Source organism: Tuber melanosporum (assembly GCF_000151645.1).
Source record: "Tuber melanosporum whole genome shotgun sequence assembly, scaffold_54, strain Mel28".
Classification (NCBI taxonomy): Eukaryota; Fungi; Ascomycota; class Pezizomycetes; order Pezizales; family Tuberaceae; genus Tuber; species Tuber melanosporum.
Window position 1 is genome coordinate 46,819 of NW_003299100.1, and position 15,811 is coordinate 62,629.

Below are 15,811 nucleotides of genomic sequence, written 5' to 3' on the forward strand. Positions count from 1 at the left end.
ACCGAATCGCCTTTGAGCATGCCGAACGCCTCTCAGTCTAACCTCCGAAATAATTCCGAAACCGAAACCCAGGGACAGGAAGACAGGGATGGACTGTCCAGGCACCCCAATTTGAGCACATTAAAATACTGTGCCTGGCATTGGAGCTAAGCACCCTAATATAATCCGCGATCGGTCCCAGGGAGGGCGATCGGTCGGTTTGGTGCGGTACCGTACTTGTACAGTACTCGTACAGTGGCCTGAAATCATTAACTCTCAATCTCTCCCGTATTATCCAAACATGGTTCCGGGAATGCCTGTACTCGAGTATTGCCGGTATCTTGCTTTCACCATATCACAACTCGCGATTTGGTGTAGAAAGGCTTGCAGCTAGTTGGCCGATTCGCAGACTCGCAGACTCGCAGGCATAGGCCAAGAAATGCATGTTGGACCAGGGCCCCTGGCAGGAGACTTAAGGTGCGTGGGTGAGTGAACGCTAGCGGATGAGAGAGCCTCTTTACCCAGCACCCGACAGACGCCATCATTGAGCCGCAACGCCGAAATTCTCCCCGCGGGCTTGCCTTGCGGAAAACTCCTGCGATGGAGGCCGGTCATCTACCCGCGGCACCAGCAGTCTTGGATTGACTTATCATACTTTTGGCAACGAGTTCCGGTCCCTAAGAGCTCCGACTCCTCGAAACATCAACCCTCGCTGACGTACTCGTACTCTCAGACTACCAGCTTGTCGGCTTGTTTCATGCATCCCCCCACTTTTCTGGCGCCGCAATGCCCCGACGGATAGCCCCGCGAGCCAAGGCCAAATTTCACCTCTCGTTCGACCCTCGTTGCGTGGTGTAGTCTACTGTACCAGTAAATTATCAGCAGCTCCGAGGAGTTCGTCAAGATGAACTATGATATAACTTACAATACTGTACAGTATAGTATTGTGGAGTATTCCATTGAGCATTGAGCAGGGCATCTTTAGCATACAACTGAGTAGACTAAAGGCACAAAAGCACGGCATCGCGAGTAGAGAGGTACCTTCAAGGGCATACAAATATCGGGTAAAAAGAGCCATCTCTGAAAAGGCCCCTGCTTCAGAAGTACGGCGCATGGGCACAGCTTTGGTGTGCGGGAATTGCCGTTACAAGTATGTTCCTGAACTGCAGCCGTATTGTGATAGCCAGGCACCGAGCCTATCCGAAAAAAAAAAATACCTTGTGGGACCATGGGTTGCTCACTTTCAGGAATTATCCAGCTCAAGCCCTAGTGATATATCTCTCTTATAGCCACCTTTGTTGGGAAAGCAGACACATAGAAGAGGGCCATTGTACCAAGAGGGATGTTTTCGTACAGGGAAAGGAGTATTTTGCAGGTTGACCTGAGTTGACTACCGTACCGTATTCACTACCTTTCCAGTGGGTACAGTACCTGTGCCTTGAGCTAAGTGCATGCCAGAAAAGACGGTGCTTGCCGCGCTGATAGGAAGGACTTTCCCGTCGCCCTCTCACAATAAAGACTTTGCGGTGGATGTATCAAGGATCCCTGCATGTCAAGAACTCAGATTTTGCAGCTGGATACGGGCATGACTTTGCGGTGGATCACTCTCAAGCCGTGTCCATAGCACGCTGCTATGCACTGATGCACACTGATAAATCTCCAGCTCGGTAAGCTCTAGCTCAAACTCAAACTGCGCAAGGTCAACATGGCTCATTCTGTGGCTCCTCAGGTTTCAACAATGAAAGGAATTTTCAAAAACGGGGTGGCATTGGTGGTGTTACGGGGGGTCAAAGTCGTTGAGGTCAAATTGGTTGAATTTTTGCTCTTGTCGTGGAGTCAAATCAAGGTCTGGATAAATCAGGGCTTGGTCTATGCAAGCCGAGATCGGTAAAAATGACTCTGGATGTGTCCACCGCAAAGTCTCTAATAAATGACTCCAAGAATGGGGAGACGCTATGGTGACTATCTGGATTTGAATTTCGGAAATGTGAATGTTTTTGCCCCTACAACGCTTTGTCGGGGATGTGACGAGATTAGCTATCCCACTTACGCAACTTAGGAGAAAACACGGGAAGCCGGACATAAGCCAAGTAAACCTCATCATTTTCTCCTCCGCCGGGAACTCACACAAGTACCGGTATCATAACATACTGACCTCCCACTCGACTACCCTGCGAAAGGAAAGATTGTGTGTGATACGGAGTTTCCATATCTAACAGAAGGCCCTGTGACGAGCGAACTCGAAAACGTGAGGATCCCAGCCCTGTTTGCAGTTCTAACACCGGTAGTATCGGAGTGGACAAGCTTATCTTGGTGTGACATCGGGGACAGCGCCTCATCTGATCTTGCCAGGAGCGATTGAGATTTCCGCTACCGATACTTTAATAGTGCCCCCACAAACCCCCACCCTGTGGAAGAAAATAAAAACAAATACGATACGGGATTGGTACCGGCATCTACTGTACATGGAAACTCTCGGCGCTCAACCATATAACTCCTCTCCACTGAAAGGGAAGCTTGTCTTCGTTCCTCGTCCCCCTCCTTTCCTATCCCACACCAACCTCAGCGAGTTGTTGTCTATTCCCTCTCTACACTCCCCGCTGCGTAGCCGTGTATCCTTCGCATACTGACAGCAAGCATGCCGAAGCGTTGGTCACTGGGAGTTCTAGAGGGCCCTGATACAGAGGAGGTTCCAGGTTTGACCCCTTCCTTCTTGTTGGCTCTATCAACTAGCTAATCGGAAGATCAGGTACCGTTCTTTTACTCTCCCCCACTAGACAGGAACCACTTGGCTTTGAAACGATTAAGAGCGAAGGAAAGAGGACACCTGATGGAAAAATCATCCTGAACCCGCAACCAGATGATCATCCAGATGACCCTCTAAACTGGGCCACATGGAGACGAGATTTTGCCCTTCTATCTTTGGGTTGGCATTGTTTAGTCGGTGGTGGACAAGCCCCTGCCCTTGCTGCTGGGTGAATTGCCCCGGAAAATGCTTTCATTTCAATCACCTCACGGCTAACCAAACATCTTCAGATTCAATGACGTTGCCAAAACCTTTGGGGTTACAAAATCAGAGGTTGCATTGACAACTGGTGAGTTATCACTCGCGTTCAACTAACCTTACCCTACCTTGGGGCTGGAGCCTCCATAAAACTAAACACCCCCCATGCGCCTATGGCCGATTTGAAGATGGCTGGGATGGTATCGAAACTGATATTTCTCAGGCCTCTACATGATGGGGATGGGCATCGGTTGTTTGGTCTCTTCGCCAACGGCTATCATCTTCGGGAAACGGCCTGTCTATCTTTTCGGAGTAGTGCTGTTTTTGGCCGCCTCGATATGGTGCGCTGCGTCCCAATCTTATGGGTCGCTTATGGCAGGCCGTATAGTCATGGGCATTGGAGTGGCTCCTTGTGAAGCACTCCCTAGCGCTACAATTGCGGAAATATTCTTTCTTCATGAGAGGGCCTACAGAGTGGGAATATATACCTTGCTCTTGCTCGGAGGAAAAAACTTGGTTCCTTTGGTTAGTGCAGTCATCATCCAAGCCTTGAATTGGAGATGGGTGTTCTGGTGAGCTATTCCGGGATACGATGTAAATCATCCAAATCTAATCCTATTGGATAGGACGGTCGCGGTCATCGTCGGGTTTAATCTGTTCTTGCTGTTCGTCTTCCTGCCGGAAACGTTTTGGGACAGAACTCCGAGACCAAGCACCCAACCATCCGAAAAGTCGTCGCGTACATCCTTAGGCGAGTATGTACGTAATGCAAGGGTCTCGTATCTCAAGGACAGAGTAGTCAATGATCTGACAGAGCCGTCTCAGCCCGCTATGCCGAAGCCTTTCATCCAAAGTTTAAGGGTTTACAGTGGCGTCCTTCGACACGAATCCTGGGTCAAAGCTGCGGTTAGGCCAATAATTCTGTTCTCTTACCCAGCAATTCTCTGGTCTACTGTGGTTTATTCCTTCTCTGTTGGCTGGCTTATCGTGCTCTCTGAAACGGTGGCGCATATCTATCAAGAACAATCTTATGACTTTTCCCGCCTTGCAACTGGATTGGTTTACATATCCCCCTTCATTGGCGGAATAATTGGTACTGCCGTAGCCGGAAAGGCATCCGATATTATTGTGAGAGCGATGAGCAGAAGGAATGGTGGAGTTTACGAGCCCGAGTTTAGATTAGTAATGGGGATTCCTGTCGCAATTACAACAGCTATTGGATTAATGGGGTATGTTCATTCTAACCTTGGTCCTAGAGATTGCTCACCATGTACTAGTTTTGGATGGTCTGCGGAAGAGCGCAACAATTGGATTGTCCCTACTGTCTTTTTCGGCTTGATTTCGTTTGGGTGTTCTCTTGGCAGTACTACAGCCATCACCTTTTGTATTGATTCTTACAGACAGTACGCCGGTGAAGCCCTAGTCACTCTTAACTTCTCCAAGAGTATATCCTCCGTCCCTGGGGAAGGTGCAGGTGCTGCATACTAACTGCTATTTACAGACGTATTCCATGGATTGGCGTTTTCTCTATTCGTCAATAGGTGGCTAGAGAAAGACGGTAGCAAGACTGTTTTCATTGCATTAGGTGCACTACAAATTTGTGCATTACTATTCACGATTCCACTATATATTTACGGAAAGCGTTTACGCCTTTGGACCCATAGGAGAGTTTTGATGCAGGCATGGACCTAATCCATCCGTTGCAGTGTCTACGGTGCGACTTCAGAGCGCAGGGTCCCATGAGGTTCCAAGGGTAGGGTTGCTAGCTATGGGGTTTGGGGCCGCATACATTCTTATTTATACAGCATGGTCATTTCACCCTTCTCTGCCTTTTTTATTTCCTCCTTATCACCTTGCCTCCGAAGGGATTGGCGATGGCTTACATCGCATGAGATGAAAATTTCACGAATTATCTACAATCTGGTGTCTGCAGGAACGCTCCAAATCCTCCAGGTTAACCCGCGGGCAGTATGGTAGGTGTTTGTAGGAGGACACTAGTTGCGCTCGGGCCGTCTGTCGGATCCGCGGGGCCTGTTAATGTTGGATTGGTGAAGATAGTGAGTTGTGGTCGTTCGTGGAAGGTAATTTGCCAGATTGTTGTGGGAGGTTTCTTTCATTCTGGAGTTAGGCTATGGTGATTTACGCAGATGCTCTCCAGTCATGCCTTTACTTTGCTATCACAGGAGCATGCAAGGGAATTGGGATATGCCTGGAGGAAACGGATGTGTGGTAAATTTAATCCACGGAAGGACTAAGATGATCGAATTATGTCTATATACACTTCTATCCTTACCATTAGCTTGGTTGGGGAGACGAGCACAAGGGCGAGAGGGGGGCGAGGTGAAGCATGCGACCATGCGTCTCCTGTCTTTCGTCTAATTATCATACTTCATAGCAGCCAAGTCCCGTTCCACTGAGCTCGCTTTACCACCACGCCATTTACTAGTTATTCCCAAAGAGTTTCTCAGCATGTAACCAGCACCGAAGATTACGCTATGGGGAACCTGGGCGAACGAGAAAAACAAAGGGCCGGTACATAGAGTCCCCGCCCACTTGGATATCTCAACAAGCGTATCGCCCGCAGTTCTATATTCAATTCCGAGGCCCTCAAGCACCATCAAAGCAGTAAGCGTGCTGCGCAGCCCGATGTTATGCACTATCGTAGAGGCGTTTGCCACCAGCCCTACCGGTATTAGCCACTCCTCCCAAAGCTAATAAATACTCCCAAAGTGACAACCCGTGACTCAGACAACCAAATGATTTCCCGCGGCGAAAAGATTTTCTTTACCCTTCCGAATCCGGGGATCGAGCCGGGGATCTCGGCGTCAGCATAGGTTTTAGTGAGTTGGCTGCGTTAAAAATAAGGTTTTTTTATTTTTTTATTTTTTTGCCATGCATAGGGCAGACGACTGGACGACGCCTGGCTCATGTGTAGACTATGGTAGGGTTAGAGGGGGAGAGCTTTTTCTAGGATTTGTATTTTGGTGTTTTTTTTGCTGTCTACCTTGGGGGTGCCATGATTTGTGTATGGTAGGTTGTAGAGAGCACAGCACAACAAACATACGGAGGTACAGCATATAAGTTTTGTAGATTTTGCTAGCAGGGGTCTGCTGCAGACAGGGAGGTAAGTGCAACAAATCAAGTATAGTGGCTTGGAGCCGGTCAAGGGGTGCAACTTGAACGGAAGTCATGAAGGTACAGTACAACATGAAGATACAGCACCATAATCAGTTTTATTCTACTCGTACATATCTAATATTTCATGAAGAGGCCATTTGCCTCAACAACCACTTAATACCTGGCCAGCATGCTCTGTATCAGCTCTCTAAATTCATGCTGGCCAACAGAACCCCAAGCTTTCTTAACTGTCTTCCTGTCACGAATGTGGCTTGGCGAGGAAAAGGTTTTCATGTGACACATGGTTATGAGTCACAGGTATGTTATTGTTTCACACATATGACTCATTCGAGTCATATGATTTGTTATGTGTGGGATTTGTGATGCTTTTGCATATGGCTCAAATATGAGTCATGGGACATGCACCTGACAAGTATGCCTTGCGAGTGTGCCTTACAAGTATGCCTTGTGCATATGATTTATGTTTTGCACATGACCTTGTTATGAGGTCATGGGTTTCACACATATGACTCAGTCGAGTCATATGATTTGTTTATTGTGTTATGATTGGTTTATGAGTTTTTGCACATGACCTCGCTATGAGGTCATGGGTGTTAAGCATGTGACCATCTTGGTCATATAACTAGTTTGTTATGATTTGGTTTCACACATGTGACCACTTTGGGTCACATGACTATGGGCGGGAAGAACACTATATAAGGAGGCCGATACGGCCGAGAAAGATAGGTTCTTCACGCTTTATTGTAAGTACTTTTCCTACTTATTACTTTAATGAATATAAAACACCTTTACAATCTTTATCTTTATTGCAATGTTATCATTATGCCAAGGAGAGCTCTTCACGAAGAAGAGTTAGAGAAAGCTTACGATAGGCATTCCCGATAGAAGACAAAGGTCTTGTACTATTGGTAACGTAGGCAGAGGCCTAGTGCTATCGTAAGACTAAGGAAAGAAACAGAAGAAGAGAAGTATGGTTCCCCATCGCTAAGAACTAGCTATCCAAGGAGGGATCATTACATTACAAAGCGTCACCTAGTGTGACGCCAAACGATACAAGACGGCATCCTTCAACCGAGACAGGGAAGGAGATATCGACCTCGACGATCAAAACCTTAACCTAGGGAAATTTAGTGACGCCTTAGATCACGTTTCAGCAGAGCCCTTGAGGGCAGCAAGCCCAGTAACTCCAGAGAAAGGATCACCAGTCGATAGCTCTCTTGCAAGAACTCTACGACTCGAGAGAATGTCAGGATCAGCAGTACCCAGGCCACTGGCTCCGGCCACTCCTGCACCAGGCACTAGTATACATGGAATGACTGAGAATCAGTTTCAGACATTTCTAGCAGTAACACGAAACACATGACAAGGAAACATCTAACAACCAAAAGCAAAAGAAGCCGACATATACGAAGGAGCTGAAGATAAGCTATGAATATTCCTGGCACGATTCGAAGGGTATTTTGCCATTAAGAAATATGGAGAACACCATGATGAGATCAAGATTCCATATGTGGAATCTCTACTAAGAGGACTCGCAGGGCAATGGATTATACCATTCTAAGATAGAAGGAAGCAGAGGGAATGGGTCACGTACGAAGAGTTCGAGGCGATACTCTTCGAACAATTTGGAGATCCCAACGCCAAAGAGACAGTAAGACGAAAGCTGGAAAAACTCTAACAAGGAAAACAAACCTTTTCAGCATACTGGAATGAATGCCGACTATTGGAATACGAGGCCAAGTTTGATGATGCTACCCTCTACATCATCCTCTTGAGAAACTGTAGTGAGAGACTCCGAGAAGCGTGGGGAATCTCCGACTCACGTTACACCATAGCAGAACAATTTGCAAGATGGGCCATCGATAAGGAAAGCAAGCTAAATATGGTTCGAAACAACTCAGAGAATACTATAGCACACAGAGTGGCTCAATCATCCAGGAATGTAGATGGAACCTTCAAACAGCAAGCAGCTCAGGGTGAAAGTCGAGCATTACCACTAGGCAAGCCAATGGAGTTGGATAAATCAAGGGCAAGACCTGCTCTGAACCTGTCTAAGGAAGAAAACTTCAGAAGAATGAACGGAAAACTCTGCTTATGGTGTGGAAAAGCAGGACATCGGATATGAGAATGCAGAAGCCAACCCGACAGTGGATACCAAGGCACCAGAGCTGCTGGAAATAATCGCTTCCAAACTTAAAAGAGGTGCAACATTCGCGAAATAATCGCAGAAGATATACCGGCAGAAATCGACCAGGATCCCCAGTAAATAGTAGTATGGAAGACCCAATATGTGGACCTGGAAAACCCATCAAAGTAGCGAACTACTAAACAGCACTACACATGCAAAGAGGAGAAGAAGACGGAGATCATGTGATGATCAAGATGAAGATATACAATGAAAAAGACGAAGAAACAACAACATATGCAATGCTTGACTCTGGGGCTACCGAAGATTTCATCGACAAGGTAATATGCGACAAATACGGCCTCCACACCAAAGAAGCGAAGAAAGCGAGACAGGTCTATCTAGCAGATGGAAAGTGAAGTGCGATGGGTCCTATAACCCATACAGCGACAGTACTTATTGACATTGACAGCCATAGGGAAACAGCAACCTTTCAGGTAGCAGATCTCAAGAACCATGAGATAGTCCTTGGGATGCCATGGTTGCAAAAACATAATCCGACAATCGATTGGAACGAGAACAAGATGACCTTTACAAGTGAACTATGTACGACACGATATCTTAACAGTTCACCTGTGGTCTACTCGATACTGGTACGAGAAGCGGAAGAAGAAACTTTGCATGTAAAGTTTGCCGAGATGCTACAAGATAAGAGAGTCTGGATACAAAAACGGTACCAAGAGGCAAAAGTACCTACCAAGGGTTCCAAAGGGGCAGCAGAATATGACCTGTATACCTATGAAGAAATCAAGATACCTGCCTATGGGCAGGCAATGATAGCGATAGGAATAGCCATCAGACTATCAGATGGTACATATGGATGGATAGCACCCCGCAGTGGTCTAGCAGTCAAATATTGACTCATGACCATGGCAGGGGTGATCGACGTTGACTATAGAGGTGAAATCAAAGTGGTCATGGCCAACCTGGCTTAAGAGGACTATGAAGTCCAAAAGGCGATCGAATTGCACAGTTGATCATTGAAGAAATCAACAAAGAAGATCTCCACGAAGTAGATCAACTGGAAGAAACCACAAGAGGAGACAAGGGATTTGGAACCACAGACTAAAACCATCCTGATACAACAAAAAGAATCGAGATCAAAGAGATCACAGCACAAGCCTTTGGATGGTACTATCGAAGAGGAGATACAAGAGGAATTCTCAAATGGATATACGAAGACGAAAAAGCAGTCCTAGTGAAAATCAACATCAGTATGGAATTAGCAATCCAAGACAAGAAATACTAAAGCAAAAAGGGATGGAAAGAATTAATTCCAAAGGAATATCACCAATTCACCAACCTATTCCAAGAAAAGGAAGCTACAGAGCTACCACCTTGAAGACCAGGAATCGATCATGAAATTCAGCTAGACAAAGACGAGAAAAAGGGAAAAACAAAAGAGATTCACTAAAAGAAGTTATACCCACTAGGAGACGCAGAGCTTGAAGAACTTAGGAAGTACATCGAGTAAAACCTAAAGTGAGGATGGATCAGGGACTCCTTCGCATCAGGAGGATTCCCAATACTATTCGTCAAAAAGAAAGATGGAAAAATGAGACTCCATGTGGACTACAGAGCCTTCAATTTTGTTACCAAGAAAGATCGATATCCACTACCCTTAATTGGAGATGCACTGGATAGACTATGATCAGCAAAATACTTCACCAAACTTGACATCAAGGATGCATACTGCAATATACGCATCAAGGCAGGAGACGATTGGAAGACTCCATTCGCCTCAAGATATGGAATATTCAAATACTTGATTATGCCTTTCGTGCTAACCGATATACTGGCTTCATTTCAAAGATGGATCAACAAGGCACTCAATAAGTACCTCGACACATGTTGCATCGTATACTTGGATGACGTACTTATCTACTTGGAAAACATGCAACAACACCAGAAGGGTATTACCAATATCATGGCGGCAATACAAGGATCAGGAATGAAGATCAAACCAACAAAATGCGAATTCCATGAAGAAGAAATAGAATACCTAGGATTTATCATCAATCAAAGCGGGATCAAGGTTGACCCAGTCAAAATGGCAGTAATATGGGATTGGGCCAAACCAAACAACAAAACAGATGTTCAATGCTTTATGGAATTCTGCAACTTTTATCAAAGGTTTATAGAGGGATTTAGCAGACTTGCAAAACCACTCTATAATCTAATAAAGAAAGACAAGCAATGGGAATGGGGAGAAATAGAACAGAAAGTATATGATGCAATACAAACACATCTAACATTGACACCAATATTGGTTCATTTTGACCCAAACTGAAGGACAATGATCGAAATGGACGCCTTAAAATATGTATGCTTAAACATACTATCGCAACAATGTGAAGACGGAAAATAGAGGCCAGTGTCTTCCTGATCCATGACAATGACCCCTGCAGAGTGCAACTATGACGTTGCGAACAAAGAACTATTAGCGATAGTTCAAGCATTAAAGGGAAGGAGGAGATACGTTCTGAACAACGACCATCCAGTCCAAGTTCTAACCGACTATAAGAATCTGGTCCCATTCATGACTACGAAAGAACTGAATGACTACCAAATAAGGTGGATGGAACATCTCAGCAAATACAACTTCAAAATCGAATACTGACCAGGCAAAGAGAGTGGAAAGCCAGATGCTCTCACAAGGTTTGCAAGTGACAAACCACAAACAAAAGAAGATGAAAGAATCAAACAAAAAATATGAACACTATTACCAAAAACCTACTTCCAGGCAATGGAGGTTATCCAATTTACATCAATGGAGGAAAGGGAAATTGAGAAGGCAAATGAAAGAGACAAAACAATTCAGGCAATATGAGAAGCATTGAAGGAAGGAAAAAAGGAAATGAAAGGAATTGCTTTGGGTTTATGCCAATGGGAGGATGGAAACATGTGGTACGATGGAAAACAATGAATTCCGAAAAAAGAAGAGATAAGGAAAGACATCATATGACAACACCATGATATCCGAACGGCAGGACATGGAGGAACGGCTAAAACTACGGAATTCATCACGAGGTCATTCTATTGGCCAGGACTGTGCAAAGATGTCAAACGATATGTCAAAAACTGCGACATATGCTAATGGATTAAAACAGCTAACCACGCACCACATGGATTACTGAAATTGAACGAAGTTTCTGAACGACTATGGGAAACAATTACTATGGATTTCATCACGGACCTACCAGCATCGGAAAATTGCAATAGTATCCTGGTCGTGGTAAATCGTCTGACTAAAATGAGTCCTTTCATTCCAGTCAGAAAAGATAGCAACACAAGGGATTTTATACAAACATTCCTCCAAGAAGTCTTTCGACTTCACAGCCTCCTAAAGAATATCATTACCGACTGAGGAACACTATTCACATCAGGACTATGGAAGAAAGTAACCGGAGAAATAGGGATACAAAACAGGCTGATCACAGCATTTCACCCGTAAACGGATAGACAAATGGAATGGGTAAACGTGATACTCGAACAATATTTACGGGTCTATGTCAATTACCAACAAGATGATTGGTACAAGCTGCTATCAATGGCTGAATTCACATACAACAATGGAAAGCAAGAAATGATTGGCACGACACTCTTCTTTGCGAATTATGGACAACATCCACAAAGTCAGACCACATATTATATGATTAATGGTATAATACCGGACAAAACCGATATGGGAAAACTACATCAGACATTACAATACGAAATGAGTCAAGCACAACAAAGGCAAAAAGAACAATACGATAAGCACCGAAGACCGGATCCAAACATATAACTAGGAGATATAGTATGGCTAATACCACGCAATATCCATACGACGCAACTATCAAAGAAATTGGACTACAAGAAAATTGGAACATTCAGGATACTGGAAAGAGTAGGCAGCTGAGCTTATAAACTCGACCTTCCACCCTCAATGCGAATACACAACATATTCTACATCTCACTCCTCAAATTACACAACAACAAGTTTCCCTCACAAACAATTATTCCTCCTCCACCAATCGAACTCGACAGAGAACCAGAATACGAGTATGACGAAATAGTCCATTCTCACTTCTTCTACAGTCACCTCCAATGCTGAGCCAAGTGGACGGGATATTCGCCCAAATACGATAAATCTTGGTACTTCGCACACAACTTTGAACACACACAAGATGCCATCTCAATCTTCCACCAGTGATACCCAGGCAAGCCTGGCACAGGTAATGATCACGTTTAACTAAGACAAAGGCGAGGGAAAGGCTCCTGTGCCATTGCAACAACATGAGGGCAGGGGTGATAGACCCCCCCAAAACACACTGACCAGCCCCGAATACTGATTCATGGGGCCTACCGATGAAGAACTCAGGGAAAGAGAAAAACAAGCACCGCATAACGCCAGGTCATGGACGGTATGCTACGACGATAGATGTCCCACACACTACAGAGACAAGGAAGGCTGGTCATAGTTCCTGAGAGAATATTAAAAGTTCGGTCCGTGCCCGGACCATGCCCTAAAGTACTGGAAACAGTACTTCAACAACACGTGCAAGATGCACATGAGGAAGAAAATCTCTGCGGGATACTATCTGCAGAAGGATGAGACAAAGAAAGAGTTGGAAGGAAAAGATACCACGATATGGCAGAGAGCTAGGGCCTCGAGGATGAGGCCTAGGGAGGGGGGAGCCCAAAATTCATTGACGGAAACGGAACAGGATGTTAGGAGCCTACACAGGCAAATCCGAGGACTCCGAGAACAACTTGGTCAGGCCAAAGCTACAATTTCGGCAAACGACAAAACAATTGCAGAGCTACGGCAGCTGAATGATGTTCAGAGGTACACGATTGAGATAGCGAACCTCACCTTGGAAACGGTGAGGGTAAGATGGAGGGAAGCAGATGACAGGTTCAATAGGCTTCAGAGGTCTATGTACTTGGCGAGACTGGAACTATTGAAGCTTGAGGAACGACTCTGATAGGACTCAGGCTTAGGGGGAGAGGAGCTAATGTCACGAATGTGGCTTGGTGAGGAAAAGGTTTTCACATGAGACATGGTTATGAGTTACAGGTATGTTATTGTTTCACATATATGACTCATTTGAGTCGTATGATTTGTTATGTGTGGGATTTGTGATGCTTTCGTACATAGCTTAAATATGAGTCATGGGACATGTGCCTGACGAGTATGCCTTGCACATATGATTTATGTTTCACACATGACCTTGTTATGAGGTCATGGGTTTCACGCATATGACTCAGTCGAGTCATATAATTTATTTATTGTGTTATGATTTGTTTATGAGTTTTTGCACATGACCTCGCTATGAGGTCATAGGTGTTAAGCATGTGACCATCTTAGTCACATAACTAGTTTGTTATGATTTAGTTTCACACATGTGACCACTTTGGGTCACATGACTATGGGCGGGAAGAACACAATATAAGGAGGCCGATACAGCCGAGGAAGATAGGTTCTTCACGCTTTGTTCTAAGTACTTTTCCTCATCCTTGCCGTCGCTTCACCCCGAGCATTTCTTTCACCATCATGACGGGCCTTGTTGCCTTGGATTCTGGGGAAGATATCTGAGTCCACTCAGTAGTTCCTAGGGTCTTTGGTGTTGAGGTCTGTTAGGTGTTGCATGGCGGACTACTTGTTTGCTTCTCGTTTTGTCGCCTGATGGTTTCTCACGATACTGTCACTTTGAGTTCTTCATCACGGTTGCCTACGAGCCCCTTTCGGTAAAATGTCTAGGGCTTCCTGTCTATCGTCTACTCGCAGGTTTCATGTTCGATTGGGGGGATTGAACATTGTGTTTGGGGGAATCACCCGTGTCGTTCTTTGGGCCAGCTCATGTCTTTTGTTGGGTTTTAATGGAGTCCTTAGTTCTTGTGATACAAAACACCTTTGGGTTAGACTGATGACCTTCCCAAGTATCAACTCATCGTACCGGCTGCATCATTCCTCAGGTGGCAGGGCGGTACCTGCCCAGCCCCTCTTCATTACGTTTTCGTTTCCACAGTCGGAATACTACGATGTGGTTTATTGCCGTTCCCTTGGAGTTTTGTCCTTGTAGCATTTACGGTGATTAAGTCAGGTGTCTCCTCCTCGCATCTGTGGGGATGGCTTTGACCCTGAAAACTCTTACCCCCTGGTGTGGTTATTGTTGCCGCCTGGGGTGGTGTGGGACAATTGGCTACCAGGCACTTGTGTTGTCTGAGGGTCTGGGTGGTTCGGTTGTGGTCTGTGGTTGACGGCTTCACTCATTGCAAGTGGGGCCTACCTTCTGTTTGTCTGCTTCTGTTCATTCGCCCTCCCCCTTCTTGTCGCGTCAGTTGGGGATACCTCTTGCCCGTCGTTCAGTCCGTGCCTGTTGCCGGACCTGTGGAGCTGGCTTTGGCTGGCTCTGCATATTCTTTCCTGACTCGGTTGGACTTCAGTTCAGTTGGGTTGGATGGTGTGGCTGGTCCCGATGCCTTCGGGTATTGGTGCTACCTCCTTTATGGCTACCGGCAGTGGCCGGTGGGTCCCCTTCGGCTATATGGTGCTGAGGGTTAGGGCTCTGTTCATGTGGCCAAGACCAATGGCTACCTGGCGGGGCTGGGTATATGCTGTCCTGTGGCTGTCGGATGGCTGATCTGTCTGAGGGGCGGAGGGGGCTGGATGAGCTCTGTCGCACCTGGTGCATAGGGCTTGGGGGGGGCTGATTGGGGGGGGAGAGGCGCCTGCGAGCACCAGTAAGGCATGCATCAGGTTGGGCGATGTCTAATTAAGTGTTTCCGGCCTGATGGGGCTGTTGGGTGAAGCTGCTGAGTGCTGTAAAGCTCCTTGATGACCCGGATGGTTGATGGCCACCTGCGCGGATAGTGGGTTGCGACCACCTGGTTGGACTTGTTTGGGTCTTGCGTGCTGGGTTTTGTGGGGTTTGTTTGGTTTCTTTGGTGTGGCTATGGGCATGGCTGGTGGGGGCAAGGCACCACAGGTGGGAGATAGGCCCCACTGACCGTTTAGGTCTGTCACCACCTCTATGTATTTCTTTTGTTTATGTGTTTGTTTTAGGGGACAGGCAGCAGGTACAGGTTCTCCTCACCATTACGCTCTTTGGAGGCACTTGGCAAAGTGGGTTCATAAGGTCGACGGCCAAGTATGCGGATGCGAGAGGTAGACATGTTGGTCACCTCCTCTCTGCCATTGTGTTGCCTGTAGTTTGTATTTGTTTGGTGGTTTTTGTGGGTTTTCTACTGCGGTGGAGGTTTTGCGGGATGGTGTTCAGACCAGGCAGTAGTGATTTTATATTTGGTTGGACGAGGAATCTGGTTGGGTCGGTCTCTTGCTCAGCTTCGGCTACGCTTGGTGCTGGTTGGCTTCATACCAGATGGGCTATGGACTTGGACCAGAGCGGGCTCTGGGTTGTTTGATGGTCTTGTAATTAGTTCTCGTGCGGGCATGACTCGGGGATGGCAGGTGCGGGGCCATAGACTTAGTTAGCTTAGGATTGGTGGTATACCGGTTA

At 46.1% G+C, this 15,811-nt stretch overlaps 1 protein-coding gene; it reads left to right on the plus strand.

Moving 5' to 3' along the window:
* Positions 1 to 2,309: 2,309 nt before the first annotated feature.
* Positions 2,310 to 4,675, plus strand: GSTUM_00009211001 (uncharacterized protein; the record flags this gene model as incomplete). XM_002840558.2 has 7 exons in its annotated part: positions 2,310 to 2,675; positions 2,729 to 2,954; positions 3,016 to 3,074; positions 3,207 to 3,555; positions 3,610 to 4,212; positions 4,261 to 4,427; positions 4,485 to 4,675. The coding sequence occupies exons 1-7, from the start codon at positions 2,618 to 2,620 to the stop codon at positions 4,673 to 4,675; spliced, it is 1,653 nt and encodes a 550-aa protein (XP_002840604.1). The 5' UTR covers positions 2,310 to 2,617.
* Positions 4,676 to 15,811: the final 11,136 nt, after the last annotated feature.